Source organism: Silurus meridionalis, chromosome 7 (genome assembly GCF_014805685.1).
Source record: "Silurus meridionalis isolate SWU-2019-XX chromosome 7, ASM1480568v1, whole genome shotgun sequence".
Lineage (NCBI taxonomy): Eukaryota > Metazoa > Chordata > Actinopteri > Siluriformes > Siluridae > Silurus > Silurus meridionalis.
Genome location: NC_060890.1, coordinates 11,405,814 through 11,431,728, shown reverse-complemented (window position 1 = coordinate 11,431,728; position 25,915 = coordinate 11,405,814). Strand labels below are relative to the sequence as shown.

Genomic DNA, 25,915 nt, shown 5'->3' with positions numbered 1-25,915 from the left:
CCAGACTACGTGAACGTGAGTTGCTCTGGAAATTAATTTTTTTCCTTCTTTCAATAATTTTAATAAAGACAGATGCGACATAATGATGACTTTAATGTTGAAGAGTGGTGAAGGATTCAACCATTTTGAAAAAGGACCGACGATATACAGCGTTGCCAGATTGGGTGGAATTATTTCATGTGTCGCTTTTGTTTGGAACAAAATGTGCACGGACAGAGCAGAATTAGTTAAGTCAAAAAAATGAGAAAAAAAATCCCCACACCAGTAATTTATTTATTTACAATTGTTTTTATGTTAACACATTGTATGTGGGAGATTGTGGAGGATTGTTGGTGACGATTAGAAAAATGTAACCTGGCAACCACGGTAAGTGTGGACGCAGACTCTGGAGCTTCAGCTCCCTGCCAGCTCTTTATCTCGGGTCGGCTGTGATGATCGTCACCGCGGCGCAGACTCTCATTACACACCGCTGCAGACGGGCTTTGAGTTCGGGGCGCGTTACAGCCGGGAAATAGCAATAAATCCTGCTGTGGGATTTAATCTACAAGTTGGGTCGTGGTTTTTATACCACTGTTGAGTGAAGTGAGGAGTTAGTGAGAAATATAGTTAGTGATTGAGTAGGTAATTAAGTGAGATATTGAGTAAAATCTTGAGAGAGATCTTGAGTAGGATCTCCTCTGCAGCAGCCTCAGTGTCGGTGCACTCCGGGAACAGAAACATGGATGACGGGCCACGGTGATGGCTTTCAGGAGTTTAGGCCCCGTCTGATCTGCTGCTTCTTGGTATAAAAAACAACATTCATGCACCTGGTAAGTGTGTGAGAGTGTGTTTGTGTGAAGTCTCTTCATAATGTGTCCTGTTGTGTGTGTTTGTTTGCCTCGCATTGCCCAATAGAGACCAAGCAACTCTTCAGAGCGAAGACAGAGCTATAAAACCCCTAATAAATAATGCTCTCTGTCTTTCACCATTATCTGAAATTGACCAGATTATATACAAAAGTATTGTTTCTATTTAATAGTTTTGATGTAGGGAGAAATGTGGACCCTGATGCCACACAGTGAGTCTCCTGGGGTTCAGTGTAGCACAGAGGAGAGCGGTTCGGTCTGGAAATCTGGGTTTGAGAGGGTTTTTATGGCTGTTTGTGAAAGTAGTAAAGTCCGAACAGAGTGATGGAGTGTTAATGATCATTATTCAGAAACTCTGTGTGTTAAAGACACGACTTGTGTGGTGAATCAGTGAACACCTGAGCTGTGTGTATTAACCAGCCGTGGCTTAGTGTAGCAGTGTTTTTTATTATTATAATTCATAATTAAATTATTTTTCTGTTCATTTTTTTTATTCTGTGACTTTAAATAGCTCAGTAGAGCTGCGCTCAGATTTGCGTGGTTACGTATTAAATCCTGACGTCGCTACGTGACGTCTGCCTGCACACGCGAGGCCCCGCCCACTTCCGGTGACCAGTCAGTACAATTTAAGTCAGTATTGACAGCCGTGGGCTTGTTTCTTAAGTCAAGTCAAGTTTATTTCTATAGCGCTTTTCACAACAGACATTGTCTCAGAGCAGCTTTAGAGAAATCAACAGTTAAGGTGAACAATGTGTATTTATCCCTGATGGGCAGCCATGGTGACTGTGGCAAGGAAAAACTCTCTTGGATGTTATGAGGCAGAAACCTTGAGAGGAACCAGACTCAAAAGGGGAACCTATCCTCATTTGTGTGATATCAAGAGTGTGATTATAGTCTTTAAACTATAACTCTGTGAGAAGTCTTAACAGTACAGATACAGTATTCTGTTATTCCACTGATTTAATTTCCAGCACTCGTTCTAATACACATCAGCACCTGTTTACACCCAGTTCAAACAAAAACCTTATTGTGATGTCAGGGCACCTAACACACATACACAGACGCTAGCAGGGGTCACCAACATGGTGCCTGCAGGGACCTTTTCTAAAAATAGCTCACCATAGCGCCACTTACCAGTGAGCTGCATCAATCTGTTTCCTACCTTATTAAATCATTGTTGATAATTATTGTGAGAAGTCATTAACATGATCAGTGTCTTCACATAGTATATCATCAATTATTAATAATAACATATAATTAAAGGTAAATTGAGCAAATTTATTTTAGAAGTGTGTATCAAACTGGTAGCCCTTCACATTAATTGGTACCCAAGAAGTAGCTCTCAGTTTCCCCTGTGTTAGAGGAACCACACACATGGGGACGTTGCACAGAATAGTCCTCACAGGCAATTACCTGAGCTCAGCATTGCACAAGAAACCCCGAGGCTGTGGGGGCCAGGACTTATTCCTGCATTAGTATTAAATACGGTTACACTTTTATATCTATAGAACTGCAGTGCTTTATCTTCAGCCACATTGTAAAAATCGCACGCACCAAACGCTTACAGCAATAACATAAAACAACAGAAACCACGAAACAAAACACGTTTGGAAACAAAGAGTTAAAAGTATTTTATATATTCCATGACAGTAAGTATTACGCAATGGTGTCGCCGAGCTTGAAGATGACTTGATGATAAGGCCTTTGTATCCTGAGTCATTCATCTGAGAGAAACTTTCCAAACGGACTGTAAAATGGTTGAGTGGAAACGACTACAGGATCTTTTGGTATCCTTTTGTAACTGCACGAAACTGTTGGACAGTAGTGGTGTCTGCTGTTCTCGATGACTTCATATGTTGGTTATATTCAGATAACCACAGTGTGCCACATCACAACAGTGTAACCACATCGAATTGAATAGAATGAACATTCTAGCTAATCCCAATGTGTTTTGACTTTGTTAAAAAAAGTTTTAGTTTCAGTCCTGACCATTGTTTTGCAGTTTGTGGCTAAGAATCCAAGAAAGCAAAACTGGATTCACTCTCAGGGATGGCATTTTTCTTACCTTGTTATACACAGCAAAACCAGGGTATACATTTCCAGGGATGTATAAGGTGATGGTATTAGCAGCAAGTACTTCCATTGTATTTAGCTGTTCTGATTTATGTATAAAGTAGTTTTTCTTTTGGTTCTCTTTGAATGTATATAATGATTTGTGTAGGTAAGTTCTCTTCCTGATGCTTTGTAGATCTCCAGACTCTGGAGACGTGACGTGCCCTTGTCAGAACGGTTTGGCGAGGGCTCAGTAGCCGCCATGGTTCCAGGATCTCCAGCAACAGTGTCCCCTACCGGGCCCAACATCTCATGGCTCCCTGAGGCTCCACTGCGCACCCCTGATCAGCCCATCTTCCTCATGACTACAACAGCACAAGCTGTGTCTGGTTTCTTTGTGTGGACAGCATTGTTGTTTACCTGCCACCAGGTACAAACCTGAATTAACATCTTACTACACCTAAATGAAAAAAAATCATTTTAAAGCCTTCCAACAATAAACACATGACCATATATAAACCATTATATGGATAAAAGTTTGTGGACACCTTACATGGACCTGTATGTGGATTTTTAAGCATCCCATTCCACATTTAGTCCCCATTAGTTCTCATCTGGGAAGGTGTTCCACTGGATTTTGGAGTGTGCTTCTGGAGATTTTTGCTCATTCGGGTATGTTCATTAAGGGGCATTAGTAAAGTCAGGTACTGATGTAAAGACCTGCAGTCAGCATTCCATTTGATCCCAAAGTTGTTCAGTAGGGTTAAGTTTAGAGCTCTTTTTTGCAGGCCTCTATAGATCTTTATCTCCAACCCACAAATTGTTTGTCTCCAAATTTTTGGTAATAGTTTGGGGAAGAACCACATATGTCTGCAAAAGTTAGGTGTCCCAATACGTTTATTAATATATTGTGGGTAAAATTGAATCCTCAAAGCCTTTCCCTTAAAAAAATAGCTATGACCAGCTTTGTTAATAACGCCACCTGGTGTTAGTCTGTTAGCTGACTGCTATTGGATCTTGCAGATGAAACTCGGAGAGTAACACAGGTCAGCAAATCATAAACATAACACTGCAGGATTATTATAAAGCATGCAACAGCCAGTCATGAAAGACTTAAAGCATTGTTTTTTAATGAATAACCATCTGTTATAAACTTGAGTTCAGAAATGTCTAAAGGTCAAGTTTTACATGTGAATGTAATAATGGAACATTTGGTCTGATTCGGATTACTGTACTTTTTACATCTCCCCCTTTTTTTCAGATCTACATGCACTTGCGTTACTACAGTTCTCCAAACGAGCAGAGACACATAGTGCGCATCCTTTTCATCGTCCCCATCTATGCTTTCGACTCCTGGCTCAGCCTTCTGTTCTTCACCAATGATCAGTACTACGTTTATTTCGACACAGTCCGAGACTGCTATGAGGGTAATGCAAGTTACATTGTGCAAACCATAACATGCATTGTGTTAAGCTCCAGATTCCGTTGTGTGCACCGATTTCCACAGCTGTTCTGCCCTCGGCTGTGTCTCGGAGGCCCCTTGTATTTGTTCTCGCTGCGCTCGTCTCCCAGGATTACTTTGGGAGTGCTGCCTGTTGCATAGCAACAGTGCTGCGCTATCTTTTATTGAGAAGGTACAGAAAAAGCAGCTACGGGATAAATGAGCAGATCTGACCTTTGATCAACATCAATCTGCTTCATTATTAGTAGTGTGGCTAGTCAGTGAACATGTAGAACCTTTTTAGAGTCTTTCTCTCGGATTCTGTAGTGCATTTCTTTTTTTGCGACACAACGTGACTCATCCGCTAATTAACAAACCCTTTCAGTGTTGGACCAGGTGTGATGGAGCAGGGAAAACACTAAACAGTGTAGGGCTGGAGGAGTCTAGGAGTATCAGTGGGAAACACTGAATTATTATAATTATTATTAAGCCCTGAAACATTATTACATATAACTCCTGATTACCTAAATCTGAAAAATATAATTACCCTTAAATGTGGACATTGATTTATTTTCTGGAGGTAAAAAGCTACTTGGGTAAATGATCTGCTCAGATGGAAAAACTCTAGGAGTTAAAGCGAGAGGGTGTTATTTGATACAAATCTGACTTCCACAAAAATTGCTTAATATCTCTTTAACTTGCTTAGTCATGGTGTAAGATGGCCAAAGTGAATAATAAATGGTATAAATCAGTTCTAACATCTCTAATACCTGTTGTACAAACCTTCTCTGTGGTCATAAAGAGAAATCCTTTCATGTTTTGCCAGCGCTGTTAAAACAAGTGAGTTGATTTGCATTCACTTGTTGCATATGTTAGCAGGGCAGAATAGAGGTGCTGAATGGTTGTGGAAAGGTGTTGTCGGCATCAACCAGCCCTTCAGTTGCCTGGTACTGCAGCTTCAGCCAACCACACTGAGCAGTTTTGTTCCTGCAGCATTCCTGCTATATATAGAACACTCGCCCCCACCCACACGTGCTCACCAACTGCTCGACAGACCATGAGATATGGACAAATTAAACCCATGAGGAGGCTTTCATGACTACCACAGTTGGGTTGCTGCATGAACTTCTCATATAGCTTTCTGACATGTACATTATTAGGCATTATTAGATGCACTGAGCTGTAGGTTATATGCTTGCAGAAAATAGGTAAGGCAAGAATTGAGATAGAAACCATGTTTGTAGTGATTGTCACAAATAATAGCTGCTTTTTTTATTAAGATGAATGTGACATGCTCTAGATCGGGATTGTTTTGCTGTAATCTCACCTAGCAAGCTTCTTTACATTTTGGAAGTATAATAAAGTACTTTGTTACTCATAATGATGATGATAAATTCTGCCTTAGCAGACGTTCTTAACAAAAGCAAATAAGTACTCATAACCTGGAAACTAACCGGGGGTCTATCTTGGGGCTGTGCTGGTCTTTTTAGAATTAGAAAAATGTGAAACTGGTGTTAAGAAAAGTAAAAGTTATCCAAAAAATTAGGTGAAAGTAAGTGCCCAGAAAACCAGTCAAGTGTTATTCTAAATGTTGTCTGAAGTGGCAGGTTTTTAGTCTTTTATGAAAAGGAGACATGGTTGGGACTGGAGGGTAAAGTTCATGCCGGTAAGATACTTAAGCCGATGGGTCTCACCTTACAAGCATTCTCAGATCTCAGAGAAGGACATGCCAGAGGTTAAAGACTTGCGTTGTGGTGCAGGTGTGCAATCCTGAGCCAAGGTCTGTGTATAAATCCGTGTAGCGTAGAAGTATGGTATGCATGTATGGCAATAATTTGACAACTGATTGTTAGTGAAGTCTTGAGCAGGAGAACAGATTGAGAGAACTTCGTAATGTTCTAAACCACACAAGTATTGCAGATGTTCTATAAAGGAGATGTAACACATGAAGGAAGACCAGTAGGTAGAGAGGTGTAATGTTCAAGCCTAGAAATCACTAAGACTGAATCTGTGTTCAAAAAGGGTCATGTTCTCCCAAAGCTATGAGACAGATCTGTTCTGGTTTGTCATGTGATCAGATAAAATGAACACCCTTTTAAATGATCACGCCAAGATTCATAGCAGTGTTCGGCAGATAGATTGGGAGGACTTCATTGTTGATTGAAGGGGTACTGCTTTCTTCTAGTAAGTAAATAGGTCTCTATTTCCAGTAAGACCTGAATGTCTTGTATATCAAACATGCAATAGACTTGATTTATACTGTTGCATTAAACAACTTTTCTGCTATTCATGATTAAACGAACATTACAGATTAACTTTTATGTACTTGTGTTTGGGTGGATATATAAAGTGTTTGCTTGGTGTTCATTATCTGTAAGAGAAATTCAGGATGCATATTAACATTTTTATGTATTTATAATATCATAATACAAAGATTATATACCAGAAAGAACTTGCCTTTTGTGGAACCTTGCCGGTTGTGGTCAGTAGAAGCAGTTCTATCACAGTGCAGTTTCTAATTCATGTAGACAGGCGATTAAATAAACAATGACTTTCAGCAGCACACAAAGAAATCAGTAAACTCCTGAGTTTACACATACTGGGACGTGTCACTGTACCCGGCTGTGTTTGCCACCTAAAAATCTACTTCTTCGTTTGAACCTGTTACTGTGGAAGAGCTGCTTATATGGAAAAAGGAATATTTTTTAATTATAAAATGAAAACTCATGTATGTACAAATCAGTTTGAGCTAGCTAGCCAATGTGCATTTGGCATCCTCTGCTTTTATTTTATTTAACAGACAAAATAAGCAGAACATTTGTTTGTATTGTGTCGAGTTTCTTTATGGTATATGCCTTCATTGCTCTATGTGTGATATTGTTGAATCATGAGCCTAAATATTAATTCTGTATAAGAACTAATTGTAATTTTATTATACTTTATTATAATGCATATTGCAATTTCTGTGGTTATAAGTTTGCACTTATATAAAATTAATTTATTTATCTTGTTCTTTGCTTTTGGTTTTTCTACAGCATTTGTAATCTACAACTTTCTGAGCCTTTGTTATGAGTACCTGGGAGGTGAAAGTGCCATCATGTCTGAGATCAGAGGGAAACCCATCGAGTGAGTCCTCTACTCTTTCTCTCTTATATATTAGAATTTAAAAAATGACTGCAGTATGTCTGCGAACATCAGATCTTTTTTTTTTCCTCCCTTTTAATATGTATTGAGGGTGTTCTTTTTTGTGTGTGAAGGTCCAGCTGTGTGTATGGGACGTGTTGTCTTTGGGGCAAGACCTATTCTATTGGCTTCCTCAGATTCTGTAAACAGGTTGGCATGACCAAATTATTCCTCTTACTTACCTGTTGATATTTTAATTTTTTTTAAATATAAACCCCTTTTTTTTCTTTTTTTTTTAATAAATAGGCCACACTCCAGTTTTGTGTGGTGAAACCCTTGATGGCAGTGGTCACTGTTATCCTGCAGGCCTTTGAAAAATATCGTGATGGAGATTTCAAGTATGTGTTCCTACTCCATGTATTGAAATATTAAACAAGGACAAAAAAAAAACGAACAAATAATCCTATTTTAGTAAAGGTCGTAATGTTTAAAATTTTAGGAACACGTTTCACTGAATTATCGATGGACTTAGCTAAACTTATTGAACTTTTTTCTATATATTTTCTTCTAACCCCATTAAATTTCAACTATCCATTTTGCTATGTTGTAATTCTCAGGATATACAGGGTATTAATCACTCTAAATGGTATTAATTTGACCAGGTGTACGTGTACGTGTGTGTAATGTAATATATATAAATATATAAAAACTAGCTGTTTTTGTCAAATTTGAATATAATTAAAAATTTTCTATTGCATTTGATAGTATGATCACCATTATCATTTCTAATAAGTGTGTGTTTGACTCATTTTTATTTGTAACAGTGTGGCCAGCGGATATCTGTACGTGACCATTATCTACAATGTCTCCGTGAGCCTGTCCCTGTACGCTCTCTTCCTCTTCTACTTTGCCACACGAGACCTGCTCAGCCCCTACAGCCCTGTGCTCAAATTTTTCATGGTTAAATCAGTCATCTTTCTTTCCTTTTGGCAAGGTGAGTCACATGATGTTTTCTTTCGAATTGATTGAAAAAGGCAGTAGATGGAAACGACTGACCGGTCGTATGAACAATATCTTGCCAGGTATGCTGCTGGCCATTCTTGAGAAATGTGGTGCAATTCCAAAGATCAGCTCTGCCGAGGTGTCTGTTGGTGAGGGCACTGTAGCGGCTGGATATCAGAACTTCATTATCTGCATCGAGATGTTCTTTGCTGCAGTGGCCCTTCGCCATGCCTTCACATATAAAGTGTACATGGACAAGAGGCTCGACTCCCATGGTGAGACATCTGACAGCGTCTTCTGTTAATGAATGAGTGACTTTAATCATGTTTTTACTGCCTTTTATCATCGATTAGACAACTTAAGCTTCTTCCTATGGATTTATGATACCCTTTTTCTCCTTACTCTCTTTTCTTTTCCTCCCCTTCCATGTTCCACTTCCATGTTTGCTATGAGTTACATCCTTCATCAAAATGCTTTTCACGCTTTCTTGTTAACACTCGAATTTTGTTTCCCTGTTTGCCTGCCTCACTTTCAAAACTCATGTTCTTTACATTCCCACATCCTCTTTGGTTCTCTCTTCAATCTCTCCTCCCTTTCCTCATGCTGCCTAAAGGCCCTATTCCAACATATGGACAGTATGGTAGGCCACACACTTGCTCTTTTTTTCTCTTTTGTAATGCATTAAATATATAAAATCACCTCTAAACTAAAATGTTATGCTGCTGGACTAAATCTTTTCCTTTACTCTCCTAGGTCGTTCGGCTCCTATGAAGAGCATCTCGAGCAGTCTGAAGGAGACAATAAACCCTGGAGACATTGTCCAGGATGCCATTCACAACTTCTCTCCAGCTTATCAGCAGTACACACAGCAGTCCACTTTGGAACAAGGGGTCAAAGCACCACCCCTCTCCCGCAACCATAGCTGTATGAGTGCACGGGACACTGAGAAAACCCTCCTGCTCAGCTCTGATGATGAGTTTTAGCCCCAGTGTAGGCTGATTGGAATATCCAAAAACTATATGTAGAGTACTCCTCTGTCTTTAAGGTAGATTCTATGCTGCAATGATGTACTGGTAGTTGAACCGTTTATCTTGGGGACACATCATTACAGGACCATAGGACAACTAGTCCAACGATTTACATGTTGGAGTATTAAAAGTATCGCTGCTTATTGTTTCATTGTTATTGATGTGGTGAAACAATAATTTACTTTTGCGGAAGCTTTTTGTTATTCTCTGCCTTCTAAGTGGTTTATTTTGAAGAGTAACCTTTTTTTCAGCTATTAATAGGAAATATTTAGTTGGCTTAAATGCTTATCAGCATTTTTACACATTTATACTTGAATCGATTTGATTTTTTTTTCTGAGTCCGTTTACTTATAGAGTGACAAAAACTGAATATTTCAATACTGAAATTTTGAGGATTTAAAATCCAGTTAATGTATTTGACTGATCGTGAACAATAAGCACCGGAGGATTGTTTTTTGCTTCCCATGTTCAAGTTCAGCTCTGTGTATGATGGTCAGTGTTTACAGTTGAGATGAAAGGGGTTTAAGATCTCATGCTTATGTGATTGATGCATCAGGTGCAGAGTGAAGATGTAGTGAATAAACAAGCAGTTATTTGAGCTTGATGAGATTACAATATAAGAATGAGTGAAATCTGCTCTTGGTTCCGGTTTCAGCTGATCTACAGTCTAGAATTTTAGGATGTAACTGGGCCATCGTTTAACACAATTTCCTTAGTGAGACACAGAAACTGGCAGCACACCCTGGCACTAAATTCACCATCTTGGATAGCTGGGGTTCAAGTAACACCTGCTATAGTTTTGCATATAAATGCTGCTTAAACTTCAAAATCATCTAAATGTACATCTGAAATATTTCCTAATGAAGCAGTAAAGGGTGCAACTATAAATGTTTTCTATTTGTACTTTTGAAATATTTTGTTCTCTGCTTATTTTGATGTGGATCCTTCAAGTTTGGACTTAATCCACGCTCATTATTTCTTGAAAGCCACTAGAGGGAGGCATCTTCAGTATGAGGGCATCTGCACCTTATCTCAGTAGGACATATTAGGTGCTATGTTGTGTTTCTAAGGGCCATGCTGATATTTCCTTCCTGTTCCTCTGTTGTTTTTTGTTTCTTCATTTCAGTTCTCTTTATGATAGCACTACAGCCTTCCTGGGTTAGACTGTACTTGTTGTAAACATGGTTATATCTTTAGCATTTCATCTAGCATTAGAGTGGAATATGTTTCTGTCCTGCTCTTTATTTGTGCAATAGAGACCAGTATAAATGATCTAGCTACAGCATTTGAGTATTAAGTATTTATGGTACCTGCTTTTTAGTATCTTAGGTTTTTTTGTTTGCATTCTTAATAAGAGGATTTGGGGAGATATTTATCATTAATGCACTAAACCAAGCCCAGTCCAAAAGGGAATGTGAGGCTTTAGAGTAACTCACCCCAGTCATTTATTCAAGGGGCATCCAAATGTTTTCTATATTCAAATTATTCAAAAGGCTTTCTTTGGTGAAAAGAAACTATTCAGGAAAATTTTTAGTTAGTAGAGGTGGTGCAGTGGTGTAATGGGCAGTGTTGATGTGTCACAGCTCCAGATTCCCTGCTTTGTTCCTGTGTGTGTGTGTGTGTGGCTTACCTGTACTCACTGTGTTTGTATGGGTGTTTTCCACATTTCCAAAAAACTTGCTGGTAGGTGTATGGACTACTTTAGGCATGGATGTGTGAACCAACACAAGGGTGTGTTTAGCTTTCACAGGGATTCACCTCGTCCCTGACCAGGATGAAGTAAATAAATTATTTTAGAGCGAAACTCATAATTTGTTACTAGAATTGAAACTATCTAGTCGATCAGGGCCTTTTGTACACTAGGATATATTTTAAGCACAGGTAGAGCAATAGCGTACATGAACAAGCAAATGCTTTGATATTTTTTACATTTTTAATGTGCCATTGTATATTTTTCCTGCAAAGATGATGCTTCTATTTTTCCTTGTGACGTCCCTACAAAATAATAAAATAAGGATTTTGTCTGTATCACATTTGGATTTCTTTGAATGAGCAAACAAGTTTATGTACAATATATACATTTATTTCAATTAATGGCATAAAATAGACAATATTTTACCATAGAAAAATATATGTAATAAATACAAATAACAGACTTGTATTTTGCTACTTCACAAAACATCCAGCATGTTTGGAACCATAACATCAGAACAAGTTGTTACTGAAATCAAGTGTTTCAATATTAAAATTGAAATAGCATTAACAGGTTTCATTCCAATAAAAATGTTTGAACCTATAAATATGAACACATACTGTATACTCCTCAATGCTGGAGTTAGTAAAGCTAATAGTTGGCAAGCTTCTTGTCAACTATGAGTTAATATGATCGCTTGTAGCCACAACTTGTGTCCCTCTTTCCCTCTAGCACTTTCAGATCACCTTTTGTTCCCGTCTCAGCCACTTACTCTGGTTTCTTTTCCTTTTATCGCTTTTTATTCCATGTTTACTCTTCCGTAGTCTTTCATACTTTATACCATCATGTGACACTTCCTAAACTTTCAAAAGGTATTTTGTCATTATAAATAATCTACTTTTTTTTGTACAAAAATACCACAGCAAACAAGCTACTATAACGTATTAGCACAAATACAGTCGTCACACATACTGAAACATATTCCAGTAACATTTCCTGCTTTGCTGTGATCATTTTAGCGTTTCCCGGTTACGCATCTCAAAACGAGTGTTGAGAAATGGGAGACGCTAAAATGTTCTCGCAAGAGCAGGAGTAGAAACACACTGGCAAAGCTGAACTGTTCCTTAAAATTTACCTATCCTAAATACAAATCACACCATTACAATAATTGGACATGGAAAATATTCCCAAACTAGTTTGTACAGAAACAGTATTTGGACGTAAAATCACAGCACTCTAGCTTTTAGGTCTTCATCTTAAATACAGATAGGAAAAAAAAAAAATAAAATCTCCATGTTGCACATTAAGTTTTGAAAACATATATGGGAATGTACTAAGAAGCTTGCATTGACGTGGTGTGGCATTCAATTGAATTATAACTGAATAATTATGATTTTGTTTCATAAATCATAACTGAATATATTCCAGCAATTCTTGCCAACTGAGAATGAGTTGGTAGTCAGTGAGATTAAGCCAAGCTTAATAGTTAATCCAGTAAAGACATTCTTTACAGTTTTTTTTTTCCATGTGACAACAAAAAGAAAATGGCCATATAAATATTTTTGAAATACATTACATGTAAACTTACAAACATTACCTTATTTATATGTTAGTTACTCTGGTTGAAGCAAAGGTAATAGACCAAACATAAAACAGGTCAATGCAGTCAAATTCTCCAATTCAGAACACAAAGTAATCTGTTCCCAAAATCATGTACAAACAATGCAGACTTGCCCTTGCGTTCTCATTATCGAGATGCTCTAATTAACCAAATGGCAAAATATAATATGCAACGTTGGGATAATAGTGTGGCAAAGAATAAAAAAAAATAAAAAATAAAAAAAAAGCAATCTTGAATCACTGACATCAACGACTTCACCTACACAACTGTTTGTTGTGCAACATTACTAAATGTTTCGCAGTCATTTATTTCGGCATCGATGGTCCAGTTGTTGTGTACCTTGTACTTCTACGTGTTTGCGAGTGTGTGTATGCGTTTGCCCAATTGCTTGTATGACTCATCCCTAGGACGCCTCTTGCTCTCTGGGGCCATGGCTTTGCTGTGGGCTCTTCACTATGGTGATGACTGATGCAGTGTTGAGGCGAGGCGCTGTAGCTAGAATGCTCCCTCCTGCAGATTCGAGGCTGCGGGCGAAGCGCTGCAGTGCTGCGAGTCGAGCCCCGAGCCCCTCCAGCTCCCTGCGCATGCCTGCGTTCTCTGCTCCGAGTCGCTCTACCTCACGTTGCAGCTCCTTTTTCTGCTGCTCCAAGGCCTCGCGCTGAGACACACGCTTCACCCTGCAGCTGGCTGCGTAGCCACGATTCTTTAGCGTGCGCCGCCTTTGCTTCAGTTTCTGGATCTCTTCTCTGGACAAACCGCGCAGGTGCAAGTTCAGCTCCCGTACGGACAGAGACATGAGCTCACTGTCTGACAGCACAGGGACGTTCTCTCCACACTCTCTCTTTACCTACAAAAAGCGAGCAAATGTCATCAGCGCTCCCAAATAAACAACGGTCAATGAATTTACAGTAAAGACACGCATCTTTTAAATATCCTTCACATAATAGGATTTTCTGTAAATACAAAAAAGGGAATAAGTACTAAAAGACATCACATTTACCTGTAAGGCTTTGCTGGCTCTGCTGTCCGATGTCATGGTCACTTTTGTTTTGGCTTTTGTAATGATTCCTGTACACAGAAAATATATCACTTCATGATGATCTGCTCATGTAAACATAAAAACTGAATTACAAATGGCCTACCAAAAAGTAATGTTCCTTCACAGTCAGCTCTGTATTAATAGTATAATATAAATCTCCTTTATGTATTCACCAATGAACTTGATTCTAGTTTATTATGACAGTTTATTCTGGGTGTAGCACCTAATATTACAGCAACAGAAAACAGGAACACAGCAGATGCAGACTTTAGCTTTAAAAATTTTTTAATTCAGTGCTGTTATACTTTCTAGCACTTTGTTCATTTTCACTTTTGTGTTATTTAAGAAACAAACATTATATATTTTTATATATTATATATATATATATATATATATATATATATATATATATATATATATATATACAGATCTAACATTTACAAAGAAAAAAAGATTTCTTACACACACACACACACACACACACACACACACACACACACACACACACACACACAGAGTATTTGAGAACAATTCACCACAAGAATCTGAGTATACACATCTGAGTACACAAAATACTAACAACCTGCACACCACAGCACTGTGCAGTGTGTACTTTAATATCCACACACTTATGCAGGATCACTTATGCAGTGTGTGAGATATCCTAAAGCAGAAGCATGCTTCCTGACAGCATGTGAAATTCAGTTAGAGTACAGATTAAACACTGATCTGTTGGCCAACACACTGCTGAAAGGAGAACTGTGTGTGTGTGTGTGTGTGTGGGCCGCGCTCTGAGCCTTTACTGCTGTTCAGCCATGATTCAGCACAAGTCCTGTCCCCATGGCCTTCACTGACAAGATCAGAGTCTCGATTAAATACATTTTTCTCGGCAAATTGATCATTTCACAGCACCATGTCGCCAGTTTGCTGTATATCTAATAGACCCGAGTGTAACAGTGTGTGACAATACTTACATGTATATACACAACAACAGTGTAATTGACGGCTGATTATGAAATAAACAAAAAGTGCCTGATTATACAAGCAGTAAAAATGCTGACGTCAAAGATCTAAAGTACAGATATTTTAACATTTTGAAGAAATCTCCACAACCATGTTTATTAAATCCACGTGTTTGTTATTTTATTATTTATTTTTTACAGTATTTATGGTATTTTTACTCATGGAAATTTTGATCAGAAATGTTTTTTTTTTTAAAGCATAAAAATAATAACTACCGAACTGTCAGATTATGTACGTGAGGATCAGAGGGGAATAAACCTAATTATTTAAACCCAGCTGGATATTTTTCCACCAATATGAAGGAAACATGTATCTCAAGAATCAACTCCTCGGTGAGAGCTAGCAACTCAGCTAGTGCTGTCACCTTGTGTTTACCATAAACACCTCAACCCTACTTCAGTCCTCTAAAAAAAAATAAACACGATACAGTAATAATCGCTCTAATCAAAAGAAACTGCTGCCACAGTGATCAGTTTATTTAATGATGACTAACACCTGAACACAGCTAATCCCCCCAAACCCCGGAGCATGAGCTAGCGAGTTAGCTACATAGCAGAACTGGGCGGATTACTCCGCAGGTTAGCACTACTGTAAACAAACGGAAGAAGGGGAAAAAAAAAGACTTGCCTGGTGTGGACTTGAACTTGTACCCTTCCGACCTAGTTCAATAAAAAATACAGATATGGTCGATGTTTTTCACCATTAAGGCTTACACGAACAAATTCAACAACTTTACACAGCACGGTCACAGGCCGCCTTTTCCCGGAATTACTCACGCGCTGGCCGTGGGATTCTTTCATTCATTAAAAAAAACACGCGGTGACGTAAGGCTCCAAGAATGTGGGCGGGGCCTCGCCGCCTCCACAGTCCCGAGGCTCGTAAACAACATGACAGTAGCAAGGAGTACAGACAGCTAGACAGACAGACAGACATATATAATATAATATAATATAATATAATATAATATAATATAATATAATATAATATAATATAATATAATATAATGTATTTGTACATTTGCCATCTTCAAGAACATCAACAATGTTCATAGTTTCCGATACTGCTAATTCTGCTCATTGTTATTCTTATTACTTTTCTAGTTCTTGTTTTGCCATGTGAGATTTATCCATCCTCTGCTTTTTTATTATTACATATATTTAAGTAGACGGTGTAAAATAAATGTAAATGTGTTAGTAAATATCTTGGTTCCTTTGGCTCCCTTCATAGAAAATATCCGGTTTATTTATTTTTTTCGGGGGTTTTTTTTCGTTAGATTTGTGTAATTTAGTTTTTTTTTTTTTTAGAGGGAAACCCCGACTGTTATTTTAACTTCTCCTAATATTTTTTTTACTGTGAAAGTGTTCCTATTCTCAAAACTATACAGCAGCCTAGCTGCGGCTATGGTGTGTAGAAAGTCCTCCTGTGCAGCAGATGGCGCCAGTTTCTTTTCAGCTCGCGCGCACTACCGCAGGAACAGAACAGCTCCTTCATTCGGTGCACATGTAACCGACTTGACCTCCGACTGTGTGCAATTCATCTGCTCGTTTTCACTCCTGCTCTCATATAAGCTAACAGCGGTGTTAGAATAGAAAGAGCGGTTAGTAGTTCCCCAGACGGTCCAGTAGTAAGGTAAATTATCACTCGGCTGTGTGAGAGTAGATCAGAGCGTGAGGCTGATGGATGCGGTGTCGGTTCTGTCTCCAGACGCTGGGCCTGTGGAAACACGGCCACCTGAAGACGACATCGAGGGAGACGACGACGATGATGTGAGTGAAGTTACCTGCATGTTGAACTGAACAGAGAGCAAAGCTAACAAATGTTTTAGTTGTTGGTGAAAATATATTTATCCAAACCTGTACGTGTTTCACGTGCTGTCCAGCCTCCTTTCAGTGAAGTTCACGCTGTATAAAGTAGGGTCTTGTGTGTAATCCAAAACATTTTTGTAATGTAATTCATTTTATAAGAGGTCACGTGTTCTGTGGACATCAAGAGTATCAATATCAGTAGTAACAAAGTTAAATCCACCACCATTATCTTTGAAATCCCAAGTTTTTTCCAATTCAATAAACTAATGGTGGCGGTGCCCATCAATCACAATTTTGTAACATGTAAGTTCACTTATGGCTGCTTCATGACCACCTGACCATCTGTTCTTTTGACACATTTATTCCTCTTGACAGATCAACCCCTTCAGAAGTTAAGAGCGAGATATGCTGTGCTCATTACTGCTTTGTGTGCTGGTTCTAATCACACAATAAATACTAATTTGAATATACTGATTTGGCTGTATACCACGGTAATATTTTGCATGCATAATAGAAACGCATAATAATGTCAAAAGGTAAAAAGCACCATATTTGTTGTTTTACCAATTTTGGTCTTCTTAACTTTTCCAGTAACCGTCGACTAATTGAAAATATTTATTCTGGGCAAACAAGATACTCATAGACTGATATCTCACTGATATTATGCTTGTTATTTCCACTAGCTGGATGAAACCATGGTGGAGAGGCTGTGGGGATTAACAGAGATGTTTCCTGACACACTGCGCTCGGCAGCAGAAGTATCGGCACAGTGCTCGCTGTCCCTTGCGAAAAAAGTTTACAGGTACTGCCCGTGGCTTTGTCTTGTTTTTACCCATATTTATTACTTTAAATGTTTCTGACCCACTGCCGTATTTTTCTTTAGCTTTTCCCGCACTGCACTGTGGATCGGCACCACTTCATTTATGATCCTGGTTCTTCCGGTCGTGTTTGAAACAGAGAGACTACAGCTGGAACAGCAGCAGTTACAACAGCAGAGACAGGTAAGGTGGAGCAATAAACTGGGGGATTTATTCCCAAATTGGTAATGGTTGGCTGTTTTTTTGTTTTTGTTTGTTTGTTTTGTTTAGTTTGCATTCCAGTCATAACTGTTTTATACCAGTTGGATTAGTGGTGGTTAGTGTGATTCTTTTGTGTCAGTTATTACATCCATATTAAATGTGATAACAGGAAAAAAGTAGCTTGAAAATTAAATTGGATCGAATCTTAGAGATTTGATATAGCTTGTTGTTCTGTACTGCTTTTTAAAGTACCTTTTTTATATATTCTGCACTCAGATCCTATTGGGGCCAAATGCTGGAATATCTGGTGTAATCCCTGGAATGGCACCTGTTGCTCCTGGAAAGGTCTGAAGAAATGGCTCTTAGCCTATCCTCAAGCTGCAGTTCACAGTGGACCTGGAAATGAGTCACCTAGTCATCTGAATAAAGAAGAGCAGGAGACATGAGCTGGCTTCATTCACCGAATCTGTCATATTGTCCAGAGGGTTTTTTTTGTTGTTTTTGTGTTTTTGTGTTTTTTTTTTTTGTTTTTTGTGTCTTTCTGAAAACAATGCATGTAGTATTTCACTAATGTACTTCACCACTATACCAGTCAGAATCAGAGATATTCGATAGGTAATTATCAGAGTTTTCTTAATAGATTAAAGAGCCCAGTCTGATTCTTTGCTCATTTATAAAAGACCATAGAATTTTACCATGCATCTTTACATGCAAGTTTTAATTCAGGACAATTTGAAGTGGAAGCAGCAACAAAAACAATGCACTATACACTGATAAAAAAGATCTTGTTGTATATGCTTTAGACAATGTATCTCCTACTTGCTTGTCGTCGCCTTCCAATAAAAAAATACAGTGCTCTGGTTAAAAAAAAAAAGGAATTAAATGATGTAAAGGCATTAATACATTTTTTTTTTTTACTCAATAGGATATTGCATAAAATGTAATACTTCTTTCAACATTGGACAAAACATCATCTGTGACTCTTTCACAGAAATCCTTTATCTGTACTCCTCCAGAAAGCTCTTCAGGAAATCTTTGTATATTTCACATCTTCAGAAATGAATCATTATATAATCATAATTTATCGTCATATGATAAACAGCCGTTGAGCATCACATAGTACAGTCACAAAACCAGAACTGTATAAGCATGTACATTTATCAAGCTATGTTTAATTACCTTGAATTTCTGGTGTATTTCTATGGATTTCTCATTTCAAATAGAAGTAAATAAAAGGCAACACCTGAAGGAATGAATTGGATAAGGTTTACATTAAGAAACATAATACGTGTGGTGGATGCTTCCAGATAGTACAAAACAATAAATAAAACGTATTCAGTTAATGTTCTGTTGTGCTCTATATTGTGTGAACATGCTGACTTATTGTGATTTTTTGCTAGGTCACAGCTGGCATTAGATTAATAAGATTATAAAATTAGCTGTAACTGTACAGTAACTAAAGTGACATCTGCTTGCATTGTGCAATAGTTAAGAAAACCAGAAGAGCAACTGTTCTTAAATTAATAGAGTTGGTTTTAAGGTGGTGAGAACTGTTGGTGAGTCTGTTGACATCTACAAAGGGAGGAATATTAAAAATGTATGAACATTTGAGAGCAAAGGTCCAGAGTGATGTTAATAAATTAGTCAGACTTTATCATATTTAACAATTGGGTTCTCTTCTAAGCAATCATTTTGGCCTCTTGCTAAGGGATACAATCCTTCACACTGTTAATCAGAAGAACTATTGTAGAGTGGTCTGTAACCCGGAGCAAACTGGTCCTGTTGAGCAGCTTGTGGTTTCTTTCACTGAGAGCCATGCCTGTTCTTAGCATGCAAGACTTTCTTGCAGACTAACTGTCCAAAGGAAAATCAGGGTAACAGCAAATGTATGGGTAGTCTATGGGCATGCAAAAAGAGGTCTAGAATCAAAAGAAAACAGTCAGTGCTCTCTGTTTTATTCCTTGAACGTTGTCTCCAATAGGGTTGATTGTGCTAGTACACACGTGGCTGCACCTCCTGTATTTTTTTCTGCCATTCTACCTGATCATTAAAACTAAGTAGATTCTAGGAGCTGGGGCGTTTATAATAATTCTGTTAAACACTATTGGCCAGGGAAATGCTGGATGGCTGACATAATTAAACTATTTTGAGATCACAAAAGGGCCCCTGCCAGTATGTAGAAATCTCCTGTCTCTGGCTTGTGGGAGATATTTCACCCTCACCTTCACTTCTAAAGTAATCCACACTACTGATGTGCCAGCCCCTTAGATTATGGATTTTATATCCTTCCCTCTGTTTCCATAAGGCACTACTGGTTGAACATCCTCCCTGGAAATCTGACCAGTCCAATGTGTCAGGGGTTGCACATCATTTGGCATGGCTAATTATGAAACAGCAAACTTCACACTGGATTGTGAAAATCATAGTCTCAAATTACTCCTAGGAGTTACTGCAGCCTCCTGCTGACTTACACATTAATGTCGTGGAAAATGGCCAAGTCATGGGCCTGGTTTAAAAAAATCAATAATGTATATTTGCAATGAGATGAGTTGTTAATCACAAGATCCATTCATTAGGTTTTATTGCTTTGATGTGTCTTAAACTCACTCTGGCACATTATGTCCCTAGCATCGAGTCAGATGCCTGTCTGATGTTTGGCCTTTGTCTTCAAGATAAGCTTGGCTGGCAGTTCAGGAATCACAATATCCCCCAGTGAGATACCATAATGAATACTTGAAAGAAAACTTTAGATTACAACCATAATCATGGTTTTCTGACAGCATTAACACAGTATCCTAATGGGCCACCTTCCTCGTGTAGAGCAAGCAAGAATCCTTTTAGGTGATGGGGCACTGAGGATTGTAATGCAGATCTTCCAACCCTGAAGGGCATGAAGTGGTAGTGTTTCCAAAAGACTGCACAAAGCTGCATGTCCCATGGAGAGATACCTAAATATCTTACAACAATCATATACATAGTCTGAATATAGTCTGCTGCACCAACAGTATATTTCTAAACACTTGACCGCCACAGAGGGGAAGTCACAGTGTTACAGTGTGGGAAGCATTTTGTTATTGTGGTTTGGACCTACTTGTCCCTTTTAGACAAATTATTCTGTCTGATCACCTTTAACCTGGATAACCATGTTCCAAAACACACACAGCACAATAGTTTGATGAGTAAAACAATACATAATTTTAAAAAACTGCTTTTAAACAGCACAGCACACACCACCATTATAACACAGAAAGGATGAATTATGTTCATGTATGAATGTAAATCTCCTGTGTCATGGTTATTGGATTCCAGATGAGCAGATCTGAGCATTTTACCAACTAGAACTTTTGAGAAAACTATTTTACAGCATGTTCAAAATGTATTGTTTGAGTGTCGCAATATAACTGGTTTAGGTATCATTTTTTGTTGTTAAGTCACTTCGTAACGCGGATTTGTGCACAATACCTGAGCCTCGTGTTTGTGTTTGTGCGCGCGCCTGCGCGTGCCCGTGCGAGAACGCGTGCGTGAGCGCTCGAGCTCGCGGGTTTTGTACTTCTGAGGTGATTGGCAGTTGATGTGCCTCGGATTCTGATCTTCTCGCCATCACCTACATTTAGTTACATTTACAACATTTTTGCTTTACAGGTAAGTTGGTTTGTGTATTAATCGTTGTTTTTTAATATGGGATCTTTTATTTTTGCATTACAATTATGATAGAATCAGAAATAATTGCCGTTTAACAAACTACATGAACCCAAAAGCCAGCTAGCAACGACGCACAGTATTATTTTTGCTAAAAATGGATTTCCTTAAAATAAAACGTGCTGTTATTTATTATAAAATCTTATTAGACGCCCATTGTGGTCTTTTCTTTCAGTATGAAATCACTGGAGGATCAAGTTGTGGAAGATGAGGCAAGGTATCAGGATGATGAGGTAATGGCAATTTACATGCAAATACCCTACAGAAGCTTTGACTACAAAGAGCACCCTCACTTTCTGAATTAATAAATTTCATCACATTCACCAGGAAGTGTCAATTTATTCCATTTGGATGTCATAGAAAGTGTTTTTAATATTTCTGTTAACAGGAATCTTTCTTCCAAGACATTGAACTCCTACAGAAATATGGCATTGTGAGTAAAACGATATTTCATTACATAATATGATTTAACACTAACAGTTTGTTTTTAATGGCCTCGTATTCTCTGTGTGCTTTTCGTAGAACATGGCCGACATCAAAAAGCTGAAGTCAGTGGGAATTTGTACCGTGAAAGGGATCCAGATGACCACACGTCGTTCCCTCTGCAATGTCAAGGGTTTGTCTGAAGCCAAAGTGGAGAAAATCAAGGAGGCTGCTGGGAAGTTGTTGGTAATGTTCACTTTAGGTTTTCTTCTGGACAAGTTGTGCAGGATGTTTATCAGGGCTCTATAGGTTAAGGGAGGAAGTGTGGAATATCGCCTGGTCCTCGGATGTTTTCACGTTTATTCTTGATTATTTTTGTTTGCTGCAGATGAGTGGATTTCAGACTGCTTCAGAATACAGTATGAAAAGGAAACAAGTATTTCACATCACAACAGGCAGTTTGGAGTTTGAGTAAGGATTACATTATGGATAGTCTATCAGCATGTCACTGGCATAATTATGCAAACTATTATAGGAGTATAAAAATATACAATGCACCAAGTACTTAGTAATGTGCGATATTAACATTCTATGAATTCTACTAACATCAACACTAAAGGTGCCAGTTTGTGAACCGTTACAGTCAAAATGATGGCTTTTATTGAGATTCCCTACAAAATATTAAAATGATGTATGCTTGTGAAATGGTCAATTGCTCCAGATCGCAGTGATCAACATGCATTATAGATTATATAGTGCTACATGACTACTTTAAACAGATAAAATTAGCTTTTCTCCTTTTTTTAAGCAACACCATTCACATGCCACAGTCACCATTCACCTGTGCTGCAGGCTAAAAGGACTACAGAAACTTTATTTAAGATGACTAAATAATAGCGCTCACACAAGATTAGAGATAAGTTTATTAGAGTGTCAGCCCATGTAGGACGTTTTGGAGACAAGGTGAGGGAGGCGCGATTAAGATGGTTTGGACATGTGCAGATTAGGGACATGGGGTATATCGGTAGGAGAATGCTGAGGATGGAGTCACCAGGAAGGAGGAAAAGAGAGAGACCAAGGAGGAGGTTTATGGATGTGGTGAGGGAGGACATGCAGGTAGTTGGGTTGAAAGAGGCAGATGTAGAGGACAGGGGGTGTGGAGATGGATGATCCGCTGTGGCGACCCCTAATGGGAGCAGCCGAAAGAAGAAGAAGAAGAAATAATAGAGCTCAAACATTAAAAATTTTGTTCAAAATATGGAACGCCTGCTTGAAGAAGTATTTACATTTATTTAGATTTATACAACACTCCTTTATGTAGCTCACTATTATAACAGCACACTATTTCAATAATTAATGATATCTGAGGTGACATTTAATTCAACCCTTAGTTATTTCATACAGTTCTGTTGAGTGTAATCTCTGACACAAACTACAAAAGATGTATGGCATAATATATTAATACATTGCAGTATTAACTGGTCATGTAGTGTTGCTACATGAACCATATAATTTGACATTTGACCAACATATAAAGTGCATTTAATATGAGCATGTCATCTATTGTCTAACAGCTTATTTGCTATGGTGTATAGTGATGCTATGTAGTGCATCACTATGCTTATTGTTGTCCCTGTAGTGTTTCTTCTAACAATATTATTGTATACTGATACAACTCAAGAGTTACTTCTGTGTATTTGGTTACAATCCAGTTTATTATGATATTTTTTTTTACATTTTCTTTAGTAAACTTCTTGGAGGGGGAATAGAGAGTATGGCAATCACTGAAGCTTTTGGAGGTAAGCTGCAGTTATGCTCTGTCCCCTGTCATTTAGACCTTCTGATCTGGTTTGCTCATTATTTCTTTATGCAGAGTTTAGAACGGGGAAGACTCAACTCTCTCACACACTGTGTGGTAGGTGGAAAAAATTTCCTTCAAAGTGGCATGTTGATAGAACCTTATTTATTTTTCATATATTTACTGTCTTTGCTATTAGGCTAAAGAGCTTTATTTAAACACGTATGAGCTAAACACTTAATGTCAGTTCCACTTTCTCAAAAGTTACAGCCCAGTTGCCTGGAGAGAATGGATATACTGGAGGGAAGGTCATCTTCATTGATGCAGAGAACACCTTGTATCCTTCTTGAGTCAACTTTATTCCATTGAATTAAGGGTTGAAATGTTTAAACATCTAACAGTTTAATTCAGTATCAATCAGGTTGTTTTTTTTTTTATTTCTGTAGACTACATTTTGATTTTATTCCCAGTAGGAAACTTTCATTCATCATCAACTATATTTTGCAATTAGAAAATGCCATAAGCCTGTATACATTTGTTTAAAAAGAGAATCAGCTATTTTGTTCCCTGTCCTGACTGGTAGTCTGCAAGTCTTTATTATCTTAACCTGAAGTTCTCAGTCGCCCAGACAGGCTGAAGGACATTGCAGACAGGTTCAATGTGGATCATGAAGCAGTCCTTGATAATGTTCTGTATGCTCGTGCCTACACAAGTAAGACATGATTATTATTGAGGTTATCTTCTCTTTTATGTTATCCTGACCATTCTCGTCTCCGCCAATAAAAATCTCAACTTTATGCATTTTGTTGATTCTGTCTATTTTAGGTGAACACCAGATGGAGCTGTTAGACTTTGTTGCAGCCAAATTTCACGAGGAGGGAGGTGTCTTCAAGCTGCTGGCAAGTAACAGGAAGAAAAAAAAAACAGACAAACAGAAATATCTGTACAAGTATTGCATTATTATTACTCATCTGGTTTATATGGTGCTCTACAGTTTTTATCCTGGACCTCTGTTTTTTTGAAGATCATAGACTCCATCATGGCTTTGTTTCGAGTGGACTTCTCAGGTCGAGGAGAGCTTGCAGAAAGACAGCAGAAGTTGGCACAGATGCTTTCGAGGCTTCAAAAGATCTCAGAAGGTCAGTTTTACTTCATAAAATGTCTATAGGGTTAATATTCTTTTGCTATTTTTTTATTAGTTAAAAACTTTATTTTTAGCAGAGGTATTCAATAAAAAAAATTGTGCAGATTAATATCTTAATATCTTACAAAAAAATTTATGAGATATTTATTATATATCTATGTACTAGTCATGAAAAAAAGAAATCACTTGACTGGAAATAAAAATGCTGGCCTTGCAGATAAAAAAAAATTCTGTTTGAATTTTGACAGAGTACAATGTTGCAGTGTTTGTCACTAATCAGATGACTGCAGACCCTGGAGCCGGAATGACGTGAGTATTAACGATTTTTTGAAACCTCAACGTACAGATGTTGTAGTGACGTGTAGTTCTGCAGATCCCACTACTGAAAGCATGACCAGAATGTACTGTACTGAATGTAAATAATAATAATGTGCCTCTACTGAATTGGAGATGTTGAGTGTAAATGCAGCAGCTGATTTGTATCCACTCTGTTAAAGATTTCAAGCAGATCCCAAAAAGCCCATTGGAGGTCACATACTAGCACATGCCTCCACCACACGCATTAGTCTGAGGAAAGGACGTGGTGAGATGAGAATTGCCAAAATATTTGATAGGTAATTCATTTTTGGGAAGAGCTGGCTGAATTAATGTCTTATAAATTTAATCGATGAAGTAATAACTGTCAATTATTATTAATGTTGATGCAAACCGAAGATAAAAAAAAAGTTCAAAGGATTATCTTCTTCTTTAAAGCCCTGACATGCCAGAAAATGAAGCTACCTTTGCCATTACTGCTGGAGGAGTGGCAGATGCAAAAGAGTAATGCAAGAACTTCTCCAAACAAAACACATGTTTAGTTAGTAGATACAATATTTGTTAGGATCTAAATACAGCTGTTTGTTTATTTATTTATTTACATATTTATTTGATCTCTAATTAAATGTTGTTGTTGGGTTTTTTTTAAATAAATTGTTGTTTCACTGCCTGACAATAAGCTCTTCCTGCTTCTCCATTCACAGAATAAACCTGTACCACATTTAACTTCTGTCTCTCACTGCCTGTGATCAGTACAGAAAACAGTGTTGACGAGCTCTTTACTAATTGAACAATTTTTTGTGATAATTTTTTTATTTTTATTAAGTTAGGATATATTAGCTTTG

General features: G+C 37.9%; 4 protein-coding genes across 7 annotated transcripts; 3 read left to right on the top strand and 1 right to left on the bottom strand.

Annotated features, from left to right (window-relative positions):
* The first annotated feature begins 223 nt into the window (after positions 1 to 223).
* On the top strand, positions 224 to 11,519 carry tmem184ba (transmembrane protein 184ba). 3 transcript variants are annotated; one of them, XM_046853411.1, is made up of 10 exons: positions 224 to 809; positions 3,094 to 3,327; positions 4,159 to 4,324; positions 7,374 to 7,464; positions 7,596 to 7,671; positions 7,768 to 7,859; positions 8,286 to 8,455; positions 8,544 to 8,738; positions 9,077 to 9,103; positions 9,217 to 11,519. In XM_046853411.1, exons 1-10 carry the CDS (start codon positions 801 to 803, stop codon positions 9,444 to 9,446), a joined length of 1,290 nt encoding a protein of 429 aa, XP_046709367.1. In that variant the 5' UTR covers positions 224 to 800; the 3' UTR covers positions 9,447 to 11,519. The 3 variants fall into 3 exon arrangements, with proteins under 3 accessions (XP_046709367.1, XP_046709368.1, XP_046709369.1); XM_046853413.1 differs by lacking the exon at positions 224 to 809 and adding an exon at positions 1,549 to 1,587; XM_046853412.1 differs by lacking the exon at positions 9,077 to 9,103 and having other exon boundaries at positions 227 to 809.
* Positions 11,520 to 11,552: 33 nt separating this feature from the next.
* maff (v-maf avian musculoaponeurotic fibrosarcoma oncogene homolog F) lies at positions 11,553 to 15,628 on the bottom strand. The gene is made up of 3 exons (XM_046853417.1): positions 15,495 to 15,628; positions 13,806 to 13,873; positions 11,553 to 13,652 (listed from the first exon to the last, which is right to left on the bottom strand). The coding sequence occupies exons 2-3, from the start codon at positions 13,839 to 13,841 to the stop codon at positions 13,209 to 13,211; spliced, it is 480 nt and encodes a 159-aa protein (XP_046709373.1). The 5' UTR covers positions 13,842 to 13,873; positions 15,495 to 15,628; the 3' UTR covers positions 11,553 to 13,208.
* A 694-nt stretch (positions 15,629 to 16,322) lies between these two features.
* tomm22 (translocase of outer mitochondrial membrane 22 homolog (yeast)) lies at positions 16,323 to 18,591 on the top strand. Its single transcript, XM_046852981.1, has 4 exons — positions 16,323 to 16,633; positions 17,356 to 17,474; positions 17,556 to 17,673; positions 17,968 to 18,591. Exons 1-4 carry the CDS (start codon positions 16,544 to 16,546, stop codon positions 18,040 to 18,042), a joined length of 402 nt encoding a protein of 133 aa, XP_046708937.1. The 5' UTR covers positions 16,323 to 16,543; the 3' UTR covers positions 18,043 to 18,591.
* A 2,588-nt stretch (positions 18,592 to 21,179) lies between these two features.
* Positions 21,180 to 25,796, top strand: dmc1 (DNA meiotic recombinase 1). Of its 2 annotated transcripts, none has more exons than XM_046853939.1 (14): positions 21,180 to 21,333; positions 21,566 to 21,623; positions 21,779 to 21,823; positions 21,913 to 22,059; positions 22,202 to 22,284; positions 23,560 to 23,612; positions 23,687 to 23,728; positions 23,876 to 23,948; positions 24,232 to 24,323; positions 24,437 to 24,510; positions 24,636 to 24,750; positions 25,004 to 25,064; positions 25,253 to 25,369; positions 25,509 to 25,796. In XM_046853939.1, exons 2-14 carry the CDS (start codon positions 21,567 to 21,569, stop codon positions 25,576 to 25,578), a joined length of 1,029 nt encoding a protein of 342 aa, XP_046709895.1. In that variant the 5' UTR covers positions 21,180 to 21,333; position 21,566; the 3' UTR covers positions 25,579 to 25,796. The 2 variants fall into 2 exon arrangements, with proteins under 2 accessions (XP_046709895.1, XP_046709894.1); XM_046853938.1 differs by having other exon boundaries at positions 24,606 to 24,750.
* Positions 25,797 to 25,915: the final 119 nt, after the last annotated feature.

Excerpts from the sequence above, each read along its gene's own strand:
- tmem184ba (XM_046853411.1), top strand. Across the intron at positions 7,860-8,285 it reads TATCGTGATGGAGATTTCAA|TGTGGCCAGCGGATATCTGT; the intron begins GTATGTGTTCCT and ends TATTTGTAACAG. Across the intron at positions 9,104-9,216 it reads TCCAACATATGGACAGTATG|GTCGTTCGGCTCCTATGAAG; the intron begins GTAGGCCACACA and ends TTACTCTCCTAG.
- maff (XM_046853417.1), bottom strand. The coding sequence starts at position 13,841 with ATGACATCGGACAGCAGAGCCAGCAAAGCCTTACAG. Across the intron at positions 13,653-13,805 it reads GAGCCAGCAAAGCCTTACAG|GTAAAGAGAGAGTGTGGAGA; the intron begins GTAAATGTGATG and ends CGCTTTTTGTAG.
- tomm22 (XM_046852981.1), top strand. The coding sequence starts at position 16,544 with ATGGATGCGGTGTCGGTTCTGTCTCCAGACGCTGGGCCTGTGGAAACA. Across the intron at positions 16,634-17,355 it reads AGGGAGACGACGACGATGAT|CTGGATGAAACCATGGTGGA; the intron begins GTGAGTGAAGTT and ends TATTTCCACTAG. Across the intron at positions 17,674-17,967 it reads AGTTACAACAGCAGAGACAG|ATCCTATTGGGGCCAAATGC; the intron begins GTAAGGTGGAGC and ends TTCTGCACTCAG.
- dmc1 (XM_046853938.1), top strand. The coding sequence starts at position 21,567 with ATGAAATCACTGGAGGATCAAGTTGTGGAAGATGAGGCAAGGTATCAG. Across the intron at positions 23,613-23,686 it reads AATCACTGAAGCTTTTGGAG|AGTTTAGAACGGGGAAGACT; the intron begins GTAAGCTGCAGT and ends TTCTTTATGCAG. Across the intron at positions 23,729-23,875 it reads ACTCTCTCACACACTGTGTG|TTACAGCCCAGTTGCCTGGA; the intron begins GTAGGTGGAAAA and ends CTTTCTCAAAAG.